Source organism: Carlito syrichta, unplaced genomic scaffold (assembly GCF_000164805.1).
Source record: "Carlito syrichta isolate Samal-C Ts95f unplaced genomic scaffold, Tarsius_syrichta-2.0.1 Scaffold306754, whole genome shotgun sequence".
NCBI lineage: Eukaryota > Metazoa > Chordata > Mammalia > Primates > Tarsiidae > Carlito > Carlito syrichta.
Genome location: NW_007250850.1, coordinates 427,789 through 444,957, shown reverse-complemented (window position 1 = coordinate 444,957; position 17,169 = coordinate 427,789). Strand labels below are relative to the sequence as shown.

General features: G+C 42.6%; 1 protein-coding gene across 2 annotated transcripts in view; it reads right to left on the bottom strand.

Annotated features, from left to right (window-relative positions):
* BCKDHB (branched chain keto acid dehydrogenase E1 subunit beta) overlaps positions 1 to 14,707 on the bottom strand; it is a 229,405-nt gene extending 214,698 nt beyond the window's left edge. For both annotated transcript variants that reach the window (XM_008063337.2, XM_008063338.2), the window contains exons 1-2: positions 14,629 to 14,707; positions 12,893 to 12,961 (exon numbers count right to left, since the gene is read on the bottom strand). In XM_008063337.2, coding sequence (XP_008061528.1) covers positions 12,893 to 12,961; positions 14,629 to 14,692 — 133 coding nt within the window. In that variant the 5' untranslated portion in view covers positions 14,693 to 14,707. The remainder of the gene's footprint in view (positions 1 to 12,892; positions 12,962 to 14,628) is intronic.
* Positions 14,708 to 17,169: the final 2,462 nt, after the last annotated feature.

Here is a 17,169-nt window from a genome sequence, read left to right as displayed (position 1 = left end):
ACAATTAAAAGTTAAATGGTTAGGCTAGGCTCGGTGGCTCAGCCTGTCATCCCAGCACTTTGGGAGACCGAGGCGAGTGGATTGCCTGAGCCCGTGGGTTCAAGACCCACCTGGGCAACTTGCTGAGACCTCGTCTCTACAAAAAACTAGCCAGGCATGGCGGCGTGTGTCTGTAGTTCCAGCTACTTGTAAGGCTGAGGCAGAAGGATCGCCTAAGCCCAGCAGGTCGAGGCTGCGGTGGCCGGAAGCGTGCCACTGTCCTCCAGTCTGGGTGACAGAGTAAGACTCTGACTCAAAAAAAAAAAAAAAAGTTAAATGACTAAACAGTCCTTGGGCAGAAACTTCACAGAATCTTTATTTGAAAAAAGAAAAGGTGTCTTCTTCATGCAAATGACGGGAGTTCCCTACTGGACTTGTTCTAAATTAGTTGAGAACACTGTGGAAGTATTTTCTCTCACGTGCATCTTAGCACTTAAACTTGAATTAATATTTATGCCATTTAATACTGCCTTGTTATTCTTTTGATTAAAGAACTAACATGCTCCTGATTTCAAGTTGCCTTTTTTTGTTTGTTTGTTTGACTCAGGGCCACTCTGTTGGCCAGGCTAGAGTGCAGTGGCATGATCATGGCTCACCACAGCCTCCACCTGCTGTGCTCAGACAATCCTTCCACCTCAGCCTCCCAAGTAGCAGGGACTACAGGAACACACCACCACACCCGCCTCATATTTTCTATTTTTGTAGAGACCAGGTCTCACTATGTTGCCAGGCTGGTCTCAAACTCCTGGGCTCCAGCAAGCCTCCTGCCTTGGCCTCCTGAAGTGCCAGGACGACAATTGTGACCCAACACGCCTAGCCTCAAGTTGCCTTTCAACTTTTGAGAAACCTGTACTTTTTTAAAAACAAAATGCTCCAATCCAGCGTCCACAGGATCTTGATTAAGACTGTAATACTAGGCCTGTATGTGTTCCCTTTTGGCTTAGAAGCAAGTTCCTATGTTTCTGTTAGACTCCAAGCTGGCAAAGACCAGAAAAGAAGGGTTAAACAAGCAGCCAGCCCAGAAAACGAGAAGAAATTCCCTGTTACTGAAGACGACTGAGTTCCCAGTAGCCAGAACGACAGAAGAAGAATCCTTTGGCTAATTCGTGATTGGCCAGAGGCCACCACTGCTGGCTGGCAGCCAGGGGACCCGGGAGAAGGGCATGGCAGGTCGCCACCAGGGAAGGTCAAGCACCTTCCTGTTGAAGCCACCCTGGGTACAACCGCTCCCCAGGAAACTGAAAGTTTTTTGTCCCACCTGCTTCCCAAGTGACTTATGAGCACGTGACATGTGCCAGCCTTTGCCTAACGGATCCTTCATCAACCCTGCCAGTCAAAGCAACTGAGAATCTCATCAGTGTAAAACGGGAACAGAAAACAAAGCCCTGTACTCCAGCCCTCCATGACTTCTGCACAGGCTGTCTTGCTCAGTAAGTATCTGGCAAGTGACATCCATGCTGCCTTCCACGCAGGGCTGTTTGTACTGACTATTCCTAGCCTGGCTGGAAAATTTTTCCTGGTGATTTTAATTATGATTATGATTACGTGATTTCATAACTACATGAAAGGCGATAAAACGGAAATTCCAAGTTAGAAGTAGATGAAAGTAAAATTCCAAGATAGAATCAGAGGCATACAATGTCTTGCCTACACACTTAGATTCAAATTTCCCGTGTCAGGAAACAGTAGCCACTGCTACACTTCCGTGGCTTGAAGTAAGTGGCAGTGTCGATTTGGTATCGGAGCAAGATATCAGCGTGAAGGTGCCACACAGCCGCCACGACCATCTGACTCACAGCCTTGGGGAGAAAGGGTATCCTCAGTTGTCATTTAACACACTGTACGATGTTTCCTCGAGATGAACAAGACAGGGTGAGAGAATACAGGCATTCCCAGCCATCGGCCAATATGAACTGGTCTGTAAAAACAGCCTTACTGAGCCTCTTTCAGCTCTGATAATTTCAGGGATTTAAATTTGCTGTGTGTACTGATATGTTTCACTGGACTATTTTTTTTTTTTAACTTTGAGGAATTCGGTAGAAGGGTTAAATTGATAATCCCCCAGGGCCTCTGAGAAAGTGAAATCAAGGAACAGGCAATGCAGTTTTAAGAAAAACTGGTCTGATCTAAGCTACTTTATTAATCTCCAAAACAACAGTGGCAGTGGGCCCATTTTTAATGCCTTCACTGCCTGTGACTTTTTGAAAAAGAGGACAATGACTCCGACAAAAGATAAATGTAATAGTCTTAAACAGCTAGGACAAAGAAGAATAAAAACAAAGCTTTTCAAAAACCCCTCCCCAGCCACAGCCAATATTGGAACCTGAAAATCCAAGGGGTAACAAACAAGGAGATTTTGTAGAGTAGCCACCGCTACCGTTTTTGAACCTGTCCAAACCACAAACTTTTATAATTTCACGACTTTGACATGCTTTTAACTCACAATCTCATGTCCCAAAGGGACTTCTGTGGCCTTCTAAAGGCCATTACACCCGGAAGAAAAGTGCTAAATACGTCAGTGCTGTGTTTCATTTCTACAGCCTAGCACCCAGTGCTCCCTAAAAGAAACTTCTGCTTCGTGCATCCATTTCCTGGTGATCAATGGCTGAACTGGAAATTTACAGCAAGAAGAAAGACCCATAATTCAAAAATCACATTGAAATCAAAGAAACAATTCCAAACAGATAAGAAATACAATAAAAAGTCACTGGCTTCAATGTGCAAAAATTAGAAAGCGAGCAATCAAATATATCCATTGTATCCCAATTCAAGAAACGTTTATTCCTCTGGTGAAGGTAGAGTCTGGAAGACAATTTTCAGAAGACTGGGCACCAGATTTGAGAAGTTAATTTAGCTACACCGTCCTTAATACTAGGTGGACACGTGACATACCCTTGACAGTGAACTTGTAAAACAAAGGTCTTTCACCCTTATGATACATACTGCACTTAGCAAAATACAAATGGTTTCATTTTTCTAATTCTTAATTTTGAAGGCTAAAAAAGATATATGAATCAATTTTATACTTACTGACAATTACCCATAGTCCCATTTTTCCTGGTCTACTTTTATCCAAGTCTATCTTCCAAACAGGGGTTGGTACTCACATTCGAACATGTTGAAAGTATGCCATTGTCAAATAAGGCCAGGAAAAGCTGGCTTGAAGGTCATTCCCTTCTGACTTATGCTTAAAATGTCAAAGAGAACACCTGTTGGCATTTATTGTTTAATAATTACGGAGGAAATAAATAGGTAAGGCAGCAAGTGTGAGGGGTCAAATAATGATTTAATAGGGAAGAGAGCTTACTCTTGTAAATTAAGCCTTAACTTTTTTTACATTTATGGACTCAGTCTCCACAATTTGCACAGCTGTGTGAAAAGGTTTAGACCCTCGGGGAATAAATAACTAAAGAACAACTTAATGCCCTCAGAAAATCTAATACACGAAAAGGCAACTTTTTTCAAACTTGTTGATATGGCTTCTGGTAGCTAGCTTCTTCTTGGCCACAAATCATCAAAACATTGAGCCTTGCTTTATTCGAATTCCTTATATTTTTTATGTTTTTATGTAAGTGAGTTGCTCAATTAAAATTAAGAAGAGACAGCAATGCAGTACAGAAAGCCCAAAACTAGGGAGCCTAGGAAGTCTGAGTTCCAGGCTTGACTCACCGACTTGCCCCGGGGTCACCTGATGCCACTGACCTCCTGGAACTTCAGTTTCCACATTGCGTGGAGATGGACCAGATATGAGTTTCTCAGCCTCAGCACCACTGCCATCTCGAGCCATAAAGAGTTCAGCCACGGAGAGGCCTGAACTACGCATGGCAGGATATTGAACAGCATTCCTGGTCTCTATCACCTTGATGCTGATGGTACCTCCCTGTTGTGACCGCCAGAAATCTCTTTCTGCACATCGCCAAAATCACGACCAGATGAGAACCACTAGACTAGACATATCCTCAATTTCTCTCCAGCTCTGACAGCCTACAAAATATTAAATATCTTATTTTCTTAAGTGTTACTTGTTAAACCACTGGTCAACAGGCAAACTATAAGAAGACTCATTTTAATTTTTAGATAGATTAAAATACAGTGGCCATTTAAACCAATTCTAATTTTAGGAGATCCCAAAACCTTTATTAAGGGGGAAAAAAAATTCAGAAAAGGTTATCAAAGTAATAAATAAGAGAAACTAATTTAAATGATGTATGCGTCAATAGTATTTCCATCTCATTTTTCATAGTAACTCCTTCAAACTGTATTTAAAAACTATGAGATAAAAAGAAAGGGAACTGGCCAGGTGTGGTGGCTCAAGTCTGTAATCCCAGCACTTTGGGAGGTTGAGGTGAGGGCATGGCCTGAGCCCACAGGTTTGAGAACTGCCTGGGCAATTTGACAAGACCTCATCTCTACAATAAAAATCAAAAAATTAGCTAGGCATGGTAGCACATGCCTGTAGTTCCAGCTACTTGGAAGGTTGAGGCAGAAGGATCTCCTGAATTCAGCAGGTCAGTGCTGGGGTGGCCATGACCATGCCACTGCACTCCAACCTGGGCGATAGAGTGAGACTCCAACTCAAAGAAAAAAAAGAAAAGGAACAGGGCCCGGTGGCTCACACCTGTAATGCCAAGAACCTGGGAGGCTGAGGCAGAAGGACTTCTTGAGGTCAGCAGTTCTAGACCAACCTAGGCAACATAGTGAGACCCAGTCCCTACAAATATAAAAAATTTTGCTGACTGTGGTGGTTCACATCTTCAGTCCTACTTACTCAGGGGGCCGAGGTGGGAGGACCACTTGGGGCCTGGAGTCCGGACGGCAGTGAGCTAGGACTGCACCACTGCAGTCTAGCCTGGATCACAGAACAAGACTGTCACAAAAAAAAAAAAAAGACACATTGCCAGGTCATGTGGAAATCCTCTCATACAAGTACTAACCATGCCGGACCCTACTTAGCTTCTGCGGTTGATGAGACCAGACACACTCAGGTTGGCATGAACGTAGACAATCACATGGAAATTCTGATTTTTTGAGAAGCTGCCCAACTGCTCTCCACAGTGGTTGCGCCCACTGCTTTACCTTCCCAGCAGTCCACAAGGGCTCCAGCTTCCTGGCATCCTCAACAACCCTTGCTAACAGCCATCCTCAGGAGTAGGAAGTGGTATTCCATGGTGGTGTTCACTTCCATTTCCCTAATAATTGGGGACACTGAGCATCTTTTCATGTGTTCGCTTGTCATTTACATATCTCCTCCTTTGGAGAAATGTCCATTCATATCTTCTGCCTATTTTTTAGTTGGATTGCTGGTTTTTTCTTGTAGAGTTTTAAAAGTTTTCTACATATTCCAAATATTATTCTCTTATCCTATATGTGATTTGTAAATACTTTCTCCCATTCTGTTTACTGTTTTGGTTTTTTTTTTGGGGGGGGCGTTGAGTCGGGGGTCTCACTCTGTCACCCAGACAGTGGCTCAATCACAGCTCGCCACAGCCTTGACCCCTTGGCTTCAGGTGATCCTTCCATGTCAGTTTTTTTGTTTGTTTGCTTTGAGTAGGAGTCTCATTCTGTCGCCCAGGCTAGAGTGCAGTAGCACACTCACGGCCACCACAGCCTTAAGCTGCTGGGCTCAGGCAATCCTTCCACCTCAGCCTTCCAGCTTTTCAAGTACTGGCACAAGCCACAATGCCCAGCTAATTTTTTTTATTTTCTGAAAAGACAAGGTCTATCTATGTTGCCCAAGTTAGTCTCAAATTACTGGGCAAAAGCAGTCCTCCCCCGTCAGCCTCCCAAAGTGCTGGGATTACAAACATGAGCCACTGAGCCCCGCCTATTTACTGCTGATAGTGTCCTTCAAAGCACAGGTTTTCAATTTTGATGAAGTTCAGTTTGCCTGTTTTTTTCCTGTGCTGCCTGTCTTTGAGTCATATTCAAAAAACAATTACCAAATTTAACATCATAAAGCTTTTCCCCTATATTTTCTTATAAGAGTTTTACAGTTTTACTTTTAGGTCTTTGATCCATTTTGAGTTAATTTTAACTAGATAAGGGTTTAACTAGATAAGGGTTTTAACCAGATAAGGGTTTAACTTCTTTCTGTTGTATGTGAATAACCCATGTTTCCAGTGCCATTTGAATGGCAGTAGCACCCTTGTCAAAAGTCATTTGACCAGATTTGTGAGAGTTTATTTCTGGATTCTCTAGTCTATTCCACTGGCTAATCTCTGTCTTTATGTCAGCGTCACACCATTTTGATTACTATAGCTTTGTAGTAAGTTTTTAAACAAGGAACTGTGAGTCCTCCAACTCTGTTCTTCACAACTGAAAGCAGTGACAAGAACAGATATTTTAGATTCATGGTTACAGCAGCATTATACATACTAGCCAAAAGACAGAAGCAACCCAATATCCAGAACAGGTAATGGATAAACAAAATGCAGTATTAGTCATATTTCATTAGTAATAATAAAATATTACTCATTCTTAAAATGGAAGAGAATTTTGGCCAGTGCTATATAGCATGAATGAAGCTTGAAGGTATGATGCTAAACGAAACAAGTCAATTACATAAGGACAAATACTGTATGATTCCACTTACATGAGGCACTTCTCATAGTCAAATTTACAGACACAGAAAATAGAATGGTGGTTGCCAGGGACAGAGGGAAAATAGAGAGTTACTGCTGGATAGATAATAGCGTGTCAGTTTTGCAAGACGAAAGAAGTCCTGGTGATAGGTGGTCATGATGGTTGTACGACATTATGAAGGTACTCAATGCTACTGAACTGTAAAAACTGTTAAAATGGTAAATGTTGTCTTATGTATATTGCATCACAATTTTCAAAAATAAATTAATTTTTTTAAAAAAGAGCACTGGGGGAAAAAGGCACATCACACATGTTCTTCATCAGGTTTTTCCACATGTGTACTTTCAGAAAACAAAGGCATTTGTAACACCAGGAGTGATTTCAAGTACCTGACACTCAGGAAGCAAGAAGAACACTTAAATCTACCAACAATCCTTTAAAAATACATTAATAAGTATGGTAGGAAAAAAGCTCATACTAATTTATTAACACCTTTTTTCACTCCAAATTCCTCACTTAGACATCTTACAATCTATATTTGTTTGGTACTCAATCTGCTTTTAAGTCATAAATATACATACTTCAATAGGGCAAATAAACCATAGGTGAGTTCTAATTCCCTAAAAAAAACCTCATAAACTGTATCAAGTTTCTCTTCTGTGAAATTAAGTCTCAAGTGCCCAGAGGTAAAGCCCCCATCTCGCAGACCGCTGTTCTTCAATGGAACCCTGACACCAAGTCCAAGAGTACGATTACACCCAAGTGATCCTTTATTTGCAACAGGAACAGAAAACGGAAGGTCACTTTTGCTGTTGAAGATGTCAACTTCATAATTCATGAAAAAAATAAAACAGATCGGTCAAGTGATTTTGCTTACAGTCCCCAAACTTAAAACTTATCCTGGAAACAGAATTTCTTTAGAAAAAATTAGTAAGTACCTAAGGTAGATATGACAGCTGTTACATTCAAAAAACCTGGAAATGTGAAGGGAATCAATCATGAAAGGATTGTGTTCCTTTTTTAAAAATAAGCAAAGGCACAAAGATGGCCTAAATGTGTGAGCCAGAAGGACCCACGAGGGTCATCGGGTCTTTTCCCTTCAATCTACTGATGAGGGCACTGGGGCCCAAATCCAACCCCTAAATATTGGTGAATTACGGAAGAAAACTTGCCCGCTCCACACGCCTGGCCTAGTTTTCCTTCCTGACTCCAGTGTGTTCAAGTATCTGGTTATACAATTTCTGGGATGTTTACATAAGAAAACAAGCAAGTGGTTATATTAGTTTTCCCAAGCGGCTATGACAGGCCACACTTGTGGAGAAAAGGAATGAATACAGTAATGGAAAAACATCAAGTCCCATGAAAAGGCAGATGTGTGGGCCCATAAACTCATTCAGCAATTCCTCGGCTATTCCTTCCTCACCCAAGTCTCCTCCAATAAGTGGGCCAAATATAGTCTAAGAACCACAGCCGGGCAGTATTTCTATCAGTACATAACAGTGTTAAACAAAAGCATACTTTGAACCTGACCCACCAAAATCTTATTTGAATAAAACACATACACATTCTCTCTCTTACAGAGAATGACAGTAAGGAGGTGAATGTTGTATATGACACGTGGACTCTGTCTCATTACTTCCACTGCGAAAGCGTGTGTGATAGCCAACATAAAATCCCACATACCCTACAGATCAACTACCTTGAACTGCCTTCTCCAATCCCGGCTTCCCTAGAATTCCACTAGTTCCAACCATCGTTTCCGATCCATAGATCTCGTTGCCTCAAGAGGCTAAAGCTGTCGTGTGGTGTGCAATGTGTTGAGGAAGATATGCTAGTCTGTTTCTTTTCATTTCCAAAGCATTCAAGTTATTTTATTCTGTCAAGGGACAGGGAAGGCCGAGAGCAGAGAGCAGCAGTTTAGTGGCGCTACCCTCATCTGGATCATCTCAAATGCAAAACGGCTCTCCCTTTTATTAACAGCACTGTCTCTTATTACACAATTCCTTCCCTTTCCTAGGAAGTAGCATTCGGCTTTGCAGCAGCATGTCAGGAACTCACAATCCTTCAAATTCTGCCTTCTGATGGAATATAAATGCTCGCAGCCGTTACAGAGGACGGGTACAGAGCCAACAGGATGGTCTCATTTCAAAGTGTAGGCTGCCACCTGCTGACGGTGATCCATCCCACTCAACACGCCGAAAGTCCCAGAAAACGAGCTGGTCCCTTGCAAGGGGCTTTCTTTGCTAAGTCATTCAATGCAACATGAGGGCCTGATTGTTACCGTAAACTGTTGGCATGATCTTTTAGTTATTCTAAATACAAACTACTTTAACACCAAAAAAAAGAATGCTAAGCAGACATGTTTCTATATAGCTAAAGATATCTGGTCTCTACTCAAAAAGGGCAAGGAATTTTTTTAACTGTGATTTTTTTTTAATAGTCAAGAAAATTTATTGCAATACATGTTTCTCTTCATGATTTTCTATATTCTTCACTTCTAAAAACAGATACTCTCGTGAAAGAGTAGCAGTGACTTGTTTGTCTTGTCCAACACCAACCTGGAATCATTAAAAACTATAAATTCATAGTCCTAAAATTGTCGTAAAAATGCGCGACAGGTACTGACAATAAAGCCAAAAGAGCTAATTAATTGGCCATTAATTAGCTCAGCCCTCTGCCATGCAGACATAAATCAGCAGGTGCTCTCTAAGAGTGCTAGATTTTTTCAAGTAAGAATCAGTTTCTCCCTGCCTTATCCTATTTTTAAGAAAAAAAATCAGACTAACAAGTAAGTAGTTAAAGAAAAATAAGAAGATACCCTTTCTGAGACAGGCTGCTGTTCTCGTGAGAACAAGAATAAATTCACTCATCAACAGTCACTTAATAAATACAAGGGGAACCCAGAAAAAAAATGGAGCTTATTTATAAAATATTGTGTATTTATCCTTACATGTTTAAACTTCAGTCACCTTCAAAGGACTCTGTTTGATGCAATATACTTATCAAGAGCTTTTTCCATTGCTCACAACAGTTTTCAAACTTGCCAGTTTTGATGCCTTTCAGTGTTTCTGCTGTTTTTTGTTTTACCTCTTCCACATCAGCCAATCGTTTCCCTTTGGACTTTTTTTATCCAAGGAAACAAAAAACAGTTACACAGGGTGAGATTACAAGAACAGGGAGAGTGAGGCATGGGGGTCATGCTGTTTTTGGTCAAAAACTGCCAAACACTCAGTGCAGTATGGACAGGTGTGCTTGTAAATCATCCATCATGAAATGGACAAACACGATGAAAGAATCTCTAAAAAAAATCACTGAAGCTGAACGCAGACTCTCACAATATCACTAGCTGGTACAGATGTTGATGGATTCCTAGAACACTTACCTAGATGGCGAAGCCTGTATTGAAGAGAACTGCCCACCAAAAAATAATTCCAGTTTTCCACCCCCTCATACTGTCTGATAGGGTACTAGGGTACTGGGGGTGCATAGATAACTTAAAGGTCTATAGCCTTTGGCAAGCTGTCTGGAGAGGAGAGACGGCAGGCAAACAATCACAATATGACCTGCAAGGTTCAAAGTCGCAGTGTGAACAGTGAAAAAGAAGTGGCTGATTCTGCTTGGAGCGTCCGGGAGAGTTTCAGAGGAGAAAGCGAGGAGCCTGCCAGGGACCCAGATGGGGAGAGAGATGCAGATAGCACGTGCAGAGGAAGAGAGATGGGAAACAACAGGGGGCTTGGGGACGCAGCCAGGAACGCCTCATTAGTGAAAAAGTAAAGGGGATGACATCAGGTGCCACCTAGGTGGATCTCTTTTACATATCCTGCTGAGAAATGTACATTTTAGAAGGATCTCGAGGCAACAAGGTAGAACAAGGACTGGAGGGAGGGGAGAGTAAAGAAAGGTAAGACTAAGAAAAGAACTGAAACTGCGCACACCGAGAAAATGAAAGATCTCAAGTGCCAGGGCAATAAGAAAGGAAAGGCAGGGCTAGACCACAGGTCAACTGTGGCGATGCAATGGCAGACCTGACTGGATGCAGGGAGTGAGGAAGAAGGAAGACGCTAGGATCTCTCCGTTTCTGGCTTAGGAAATGGAATGGAGGGCGACACATTCGCAGCAGGAAATGCGGCGGGGGCACAGATTTGCCAGGTGGGTCCGATGAACGGTGCTTCCGTGATATTGACTTTCAGCGGGACATCAAGGTAGAGCGTGCCAGGGGATATGACATACACAGCCCTGGAGCTCAGGACACAGGTCCGCACCAGAGATAGAAATCCAGAAGTAATGGGCGTGTGAGCCACAGGATGGGCACAGTGAGAAGAGTGCTGTGGACAAGAACTGGGAGAAACCAAGAGGACACCAGCCGGGACAAGCACATGGCACACCACCACATGTGGCCAGGCAAGGTGGAATACCAAGGCACAGCGACACCCAGCCCAGAAAAGACTGTGTGACAGAAGTGAAATTCTACATCTGAAATCTTAGTTAACCTACACAGACGGACTCAGTCTAGAAGCATATACGCCAAGAAATGTATACCCGTTATTGCTAGGTTATCTCTGAAAATATGAGCCATTTTTATTTTCTTCTTTATGCTTTTACAAATTTCCTATGATGTATGTACACTACTTTTGAATTCAAATCACAAAGATTTTTAAGTGCTTATTAAAGGTCGTAAGTTTGTAGGAGTCTAAATGAGCAGAAAAGATCATCTTTTACCCAACCACCTCAAAGTCTAAGCAGGTGTTAGAAACAGACAACTGGGAGAAAGCAGAGGGACTGGACCCAGAAACTCAACCTGCTACAGATGGCAAATAAAAGAATTAGCTGTGAGTTCCTAACAAGTGAGATAGAATATGTATGGTTTCTTGAACTCACATATAAAATGACGTCAGAGACAATGGAACAGAAAAAAAGACAAGTTAAAAAAAAATCTTAAAGACCCTCACCTTTTACCCCGCATAAACACATGAGCCTTACAGGGCAGTGGAAAGACAGGGAGACATCAACTTGTCCTAGCTCTAAACTTAACTGTTTTGCCTACGTCTAGGTCAGATAAGACTGAAAGAAGAAAAAAAATGTCAAAAGCATGTAGGAGACATCCCTAACAGTGAGGGGTCAAAACACATCCCTTACATAGCGAGTCAGAAAATGGGAATTCAAAGATGAGCCAAAATGCACTCTGATGATTCTGAGTCAAATGAACTTAAAAGCAACAGGCAGAAATTAATCACAGTCCAGGTGAAAGACAGACTAGCTGAGATAAAACAAGTAGGAAGGGTGATTATTATATATCATTATATGTCAACCTGGCCAGGCTACGGTGCCCAGTTATTTGGTCAAACACAGGTCTAGAAGTTGCTGTGAAGGAATTTTTTTAGATGTGATTAACATTTAAATCGAGTAAAGCAGATTATCACAATGTGGGTTGGCTTCATCCAATCAATCTAAGGCCTTAAAAGAAAAGACTGAGGTTTCCCGAGCCTAGTGGCTCAAGCCTGTAATCCCAGCATTTTGGAAGGCAGAGGCAAGAGGATTGCCTGAGCTCAGGGGTTCAAGACCAGTCTGGACAACTTGGCAAGACCTCGTCTCTACAATATATCAAAAATTAGCCAGGCGTGGTAAGCACGTGCCTGTCGTTCCAGCTAAGGGAAGGCTGAGGTGGAAGGATCGCCGGAGCCCAGCAGGTCGAGGCTGCGGTGACTGTGAGCATGCCACTGCACTCCAGCCTGGGTGACAGAGTGAGACCCCGACACACACACACACACACACACACACGACATTCAGTCTCAAAATGAAACACAGAAACCCTGCCCGAGTTGCCAGTCAACCAGCTTGCCCCGTGGACTTGCCAGCCTCCACAATCACCTGAAAAATAAACTCCTCTCTCCCCGAAGAGATAAAATCCCATTAACAGAGACCACCTGGCAGAGTCTTGACTGGAGGCAACAGAACTGAATTAGGCTAAGGCAGGCAACAATAAGATACCAAAGGTTTGTGGGCAGATGAACGGCACAGTAAACAAGACATTTACCAGATTATTTTGAAATCTACAGTACATGTAATGTGAACTAGGTCAGAGCAATACAAGCATTACACAACCCCTTTGGAGAAATCTAGGCCAGAGGATTCTGCAGGTGACAACAGAAACGAAGAGGAACCTATCCATCGAATGAGGAGAGGGCAGACAATTTAACAGGCTTAGTTTGTGTTTTCAAAACCTGTAGGCAAAAGTTCTGCAGGAACGCTGTGCTTATAGCCACGAACTTACCATATTTGTCTCGCAAGCCCACCGTGCATCTAAAGACTCCACCAAAGGCAACATCTTCGCCAAATATTACTGAAAAGCAACATTTAAAGAACACATTGTATTTAATGATTCCTAAATAACACAGAGAAACAAGTAGTCTAAAAGTTGACATCTTCAATAGTAAATGACAAGTGGGCCACAGGTCGAGGTAAAAGCTTCTCAGCTTCTGCACTGACATGATGGGGCCTCTCCTGTGTGCTGTCAATGTGCAGCGGTTTCCCTGGTCCCCACCCCTGGCTGAGTCACCCCACACAGCTGTGAGAGCCCAAGTGTCCCCACTTACATTGTGAAATATAAGGGCAGCTGGGGGCGATTAAAATAACCCCCTGCTGAGAAAGAACCACTGATCTAGAATCTCATCTTGTACCCATGGAGAAATGAGGCCAGAGAAGTGGCCAAGTCATAAAGCTACGGGCCAAGCCATGACTCAGCTCAGGTCCCCAGGCCGATGGTCTTTCCTTAGACACAGTCAACGGTAGCATCAGCCATCAGGAGAGCTGAAGGAAGAGCTCTCCAAGCTAAGGGGACGGTTACCAACAAGAAAGGGACTTCAGGTGTCGGAAGCAGAAAGGAGGTCAGTGGTAGGACATAGTGAGCATGGTAAGAAACAGTGCAAGTGGAAACAGTGAGGGGCATTACAGTAAGGCAAGGAAAATACAACAGGGTCTTCACAGAGCTGAACTCCGTCCTAACCTGTGGACCTCAAGAAAATAACTCATCCTGCTCTGAGTCCGAAATTACTCTTCAAGTTCAAACATTTCCAGACAGCATTCAGAACAAAGTCTAATCGCCCTCTAGGCCAGTTCTGGGTGCAGTGGTTTGTGCCTGTAATCTCAGCATTTGGAGAGGCTGAGACAGGAGAAGTGCTTGAGCCCAGGAGTTCAAGTCCAGCATGGGCAACATAGGGAGGCCTCGTCTCTACAGAAAAATCAAAAAATTAGCTGGGCATGTAGTCCCAGCTACTCAGGATGTTGAGGTTGTGGTGAGCCATGATTGAGCCACTGCACTCCTGTCTGAGGAACACAGTGAGACCCCAACCCCCCCCAAAAAAACCCCTACATCTTCTCAAGTAGAAGCCCAAAGTATAGTAAATATATTTTATATTATATATAGACATGCCTATACGTAATATTCCTATATGTGTATCTATATATGTATATAAAGTAAAGCCAAATTTAGAAAATAATGGAAGAACAATTGCTTTATACCAATAATTTAATAAAGTGAAGATTCAGTTACTTATAAAATTATATATAATATATTAAAATTATTTCCAAAAAGATTTACAAGTTGAATAACAATGTATCCCAAAGAAAAGTATGAAGTCTTCTTTTTATAAACAGGTGGCTGAATAAGGTGATATTTTGTTTTTTCTTTATGCTAGAGAAACAGGAATACATAGTAGGTGTTAATCTAGAATGTATTAATACTGTAACAGGACCACACATACTATGGGAGAAAGTTGACTTCATGGTGTTATATATACATGAGAACTACTTCGTAATAACACAGATTGGTAAAATGTGTTAAGATTGCAATGTGATTATTGAGCCTTACTCACTTGACCGGTCTTTTAAAAAGTTAGGCAGACATGTTAAACATTGAGCTCCACACATACATTTCAAGCAAGTCTTCCAGTCTAGAATTCATATAGCTAGAATTCACACAGTCTAGAATTCATACAGCACCAAGTTTACCTGCAGTAGGATCTTTAGCCAATGAGTTATCCAAGGCACTCGTTATTGACTGGAAAAGATTCATTTTCTGGGTTTGCCCTGTGAAAATAAAAAATAATTGCACACATTATAAAATACATAAAAACAACTAGTTTCTTAACAGTTGATGACAACTTAACTAAAACGAAGGTACAAAAGCACAGACTACGTTATGTGAATTTACTGGATTATTGGCAACAATGCTGCAAAAGACACAAAGCAATGCAGACCAAAAAAGCTTATTGCTGGGACAAACTTTACATACATTAAACAGTTAAGGAAAAATAAGTCTATGCTGGGCGCAGTGACTCATGCCTATACTCCCAGCACTTTGGGAGGCCAAGGCAGGAAGACTACTTGCACCCAGGAGTTCAAGACACAGCGAGACTGTGTCAGTACAAACAAAATTTTAAAATCAGCTGGGTGAGGTGGTGCGCACCTGTAATCCCAGCTATTCTGAAGGCTGAGGTAGGAGGATCACCTGAGCCCAGGAATGTGAACCTGCTGTGAGAGGTGACAGTACCTCCAGCCTGGGCAAGAGAGTGAGATCCGGACTAAATAAATAACCAATATAAAAAAGAAGAAGAATACAATCTAGTGACTGTATGTGCACAGACTATAAAAGCTATGGACACTCAGCAAAGGGGCCAGCCAAGGTGAGAGTGACACACTAGACAGATATTAGGAACCTAGGTCATAAAAAATCGCATACGACTAGTGGCACGTGGTAAATATGCCATCAACAGCAAATGGCCCTGGACCATAAAAAAATAAGAAGACCAAAGACAAACTTTAGTGCCCAGAACTGCTGGAGTTTGGAGAATAGCAGAAACCCATCCCTAAACACATCGTGTCAAGTCCTTCCTGCTATCTTTGTACTCAAATAGAATCTCTACGCGCCAATGCCCAACCCCCAATGGGTTTCTGGGAGAAATACCTAAGTATGTGTAATTCACTTAGAACAGTGCCTAACACCATGAGTGCTGAGTAAATACCAGCTATTGTTATAGATGCTGGACTTGGTCCAAGTCCTTCACCTTGACCTTAGCTGGCATCATTCTGAATGGTACAGTATGGCTCCATTTGATAAAGCTCCCAATGCTGGAGCTCAGAAACAGGACACTGTCGCTTTGATGTAAGCCTAGGTGTTGCCCAGAGTCAGTCCAGAACTTTAGGCCAACGACCCCTCCAACAGCATGAGTCAGCGTACAGAAAGGCTTCTGCCCAAATCTCCAGTGGCCCAGAGGCCCGGTCTTCGCCTTAGTGCCTGACGTAGCCACTGGTGTTCACCTCGACCCACAGCAGCTGACATCCGATCCCTCAACACCTGTGTTCACCATGACAACTGCCCCATCTAACCTCCACACCCTTCAGTCACCTCGTGTGGCCAGATCTCATTTCCTGTGTGGGTCACAACAGCTAAGCTGTTGCCTTCAATTCTCTGATCGTGAGGTTGCTTATCCTCTTCCCAGAGACCCACTGCTTCTCTAGCTGGCCTGGCTCCACAGCAGGCCTGACCTAGGACACCTCTAACCCTTCCATCATCCACTGACACGCCAGCCTTCTGATGTTCGCCTGCTCTGGCCTCTGATGTCTCTCTGATTCCTTCGACCCAGTACCAAAGGCCCAGACTTCAAGTCTTGGTCAGCCAGTCAGGTATGCCCTGCTACCCTCTGTGCCTAGACAGCCTCTTCTTCTCTTATGGGGATAATAGGAATTCACTCAAGAAACTGCCGTTACTTCACTCACGTCAAAGAACAAAAAACCACACTACATGTCCACGCTTAATACTTCATTTTTTTTTCCTTGTGGAGACAGAGTCTCTCTGTGCGCCCCAGGCAGGCCTCAAACTCCTGGCCTCAAATGATCCTCCCCCAAGCTGCAGCAAGTGATACAGAAGACCTGACTAACACCATTGGTGAAGGTGGTTCCACTCAACAACAGATTTTCCGTCAAGACAAAATAGACTTCTATTGAAAGATGATACCATCTAGGACCTTCACAGCTAGAGAGAAGTCAATCCCTGGCTTCAGAACTTCAAAGGACAGGCTGACTCTCGTCAGGAGTTAATGCAGTTGGTGACTTGAAGTTAAGCCAGTGTTCCTTTACCATTCTGAAAATCCTTAGGCTCTTAAGAATTATGCCAAATCCACTCTGTTTGTTCTCTGTAAATGACACAACAGCCAGGATGAGAGCACATTTATTTATAGCGGCTTTTTGTTGTTGCTGTTGTTGTTAATATTTTAAGCCCAGTGTTGACACCTACTGCTCAACAGGTTTCCTTTTGAGATTAAAAAAAAGAACAAAGATTCCTTTCAAAATATTACTGCTCACTGACAATGTACCTGGTCATTCAAGAACTCTGATGGAGAAGTCTGGGAGATTAATGTTGTGTCATGTCTGCTAACACAAAATCCATTCTGTAGCCCATGGGTCAAGGAAATAATTTGACTTCCAAGTCTTATTTAAGAAATATATTTCAGGCAACCCCCTTGGGTCCCCTCCCACTTTTTTTGTCCTTGC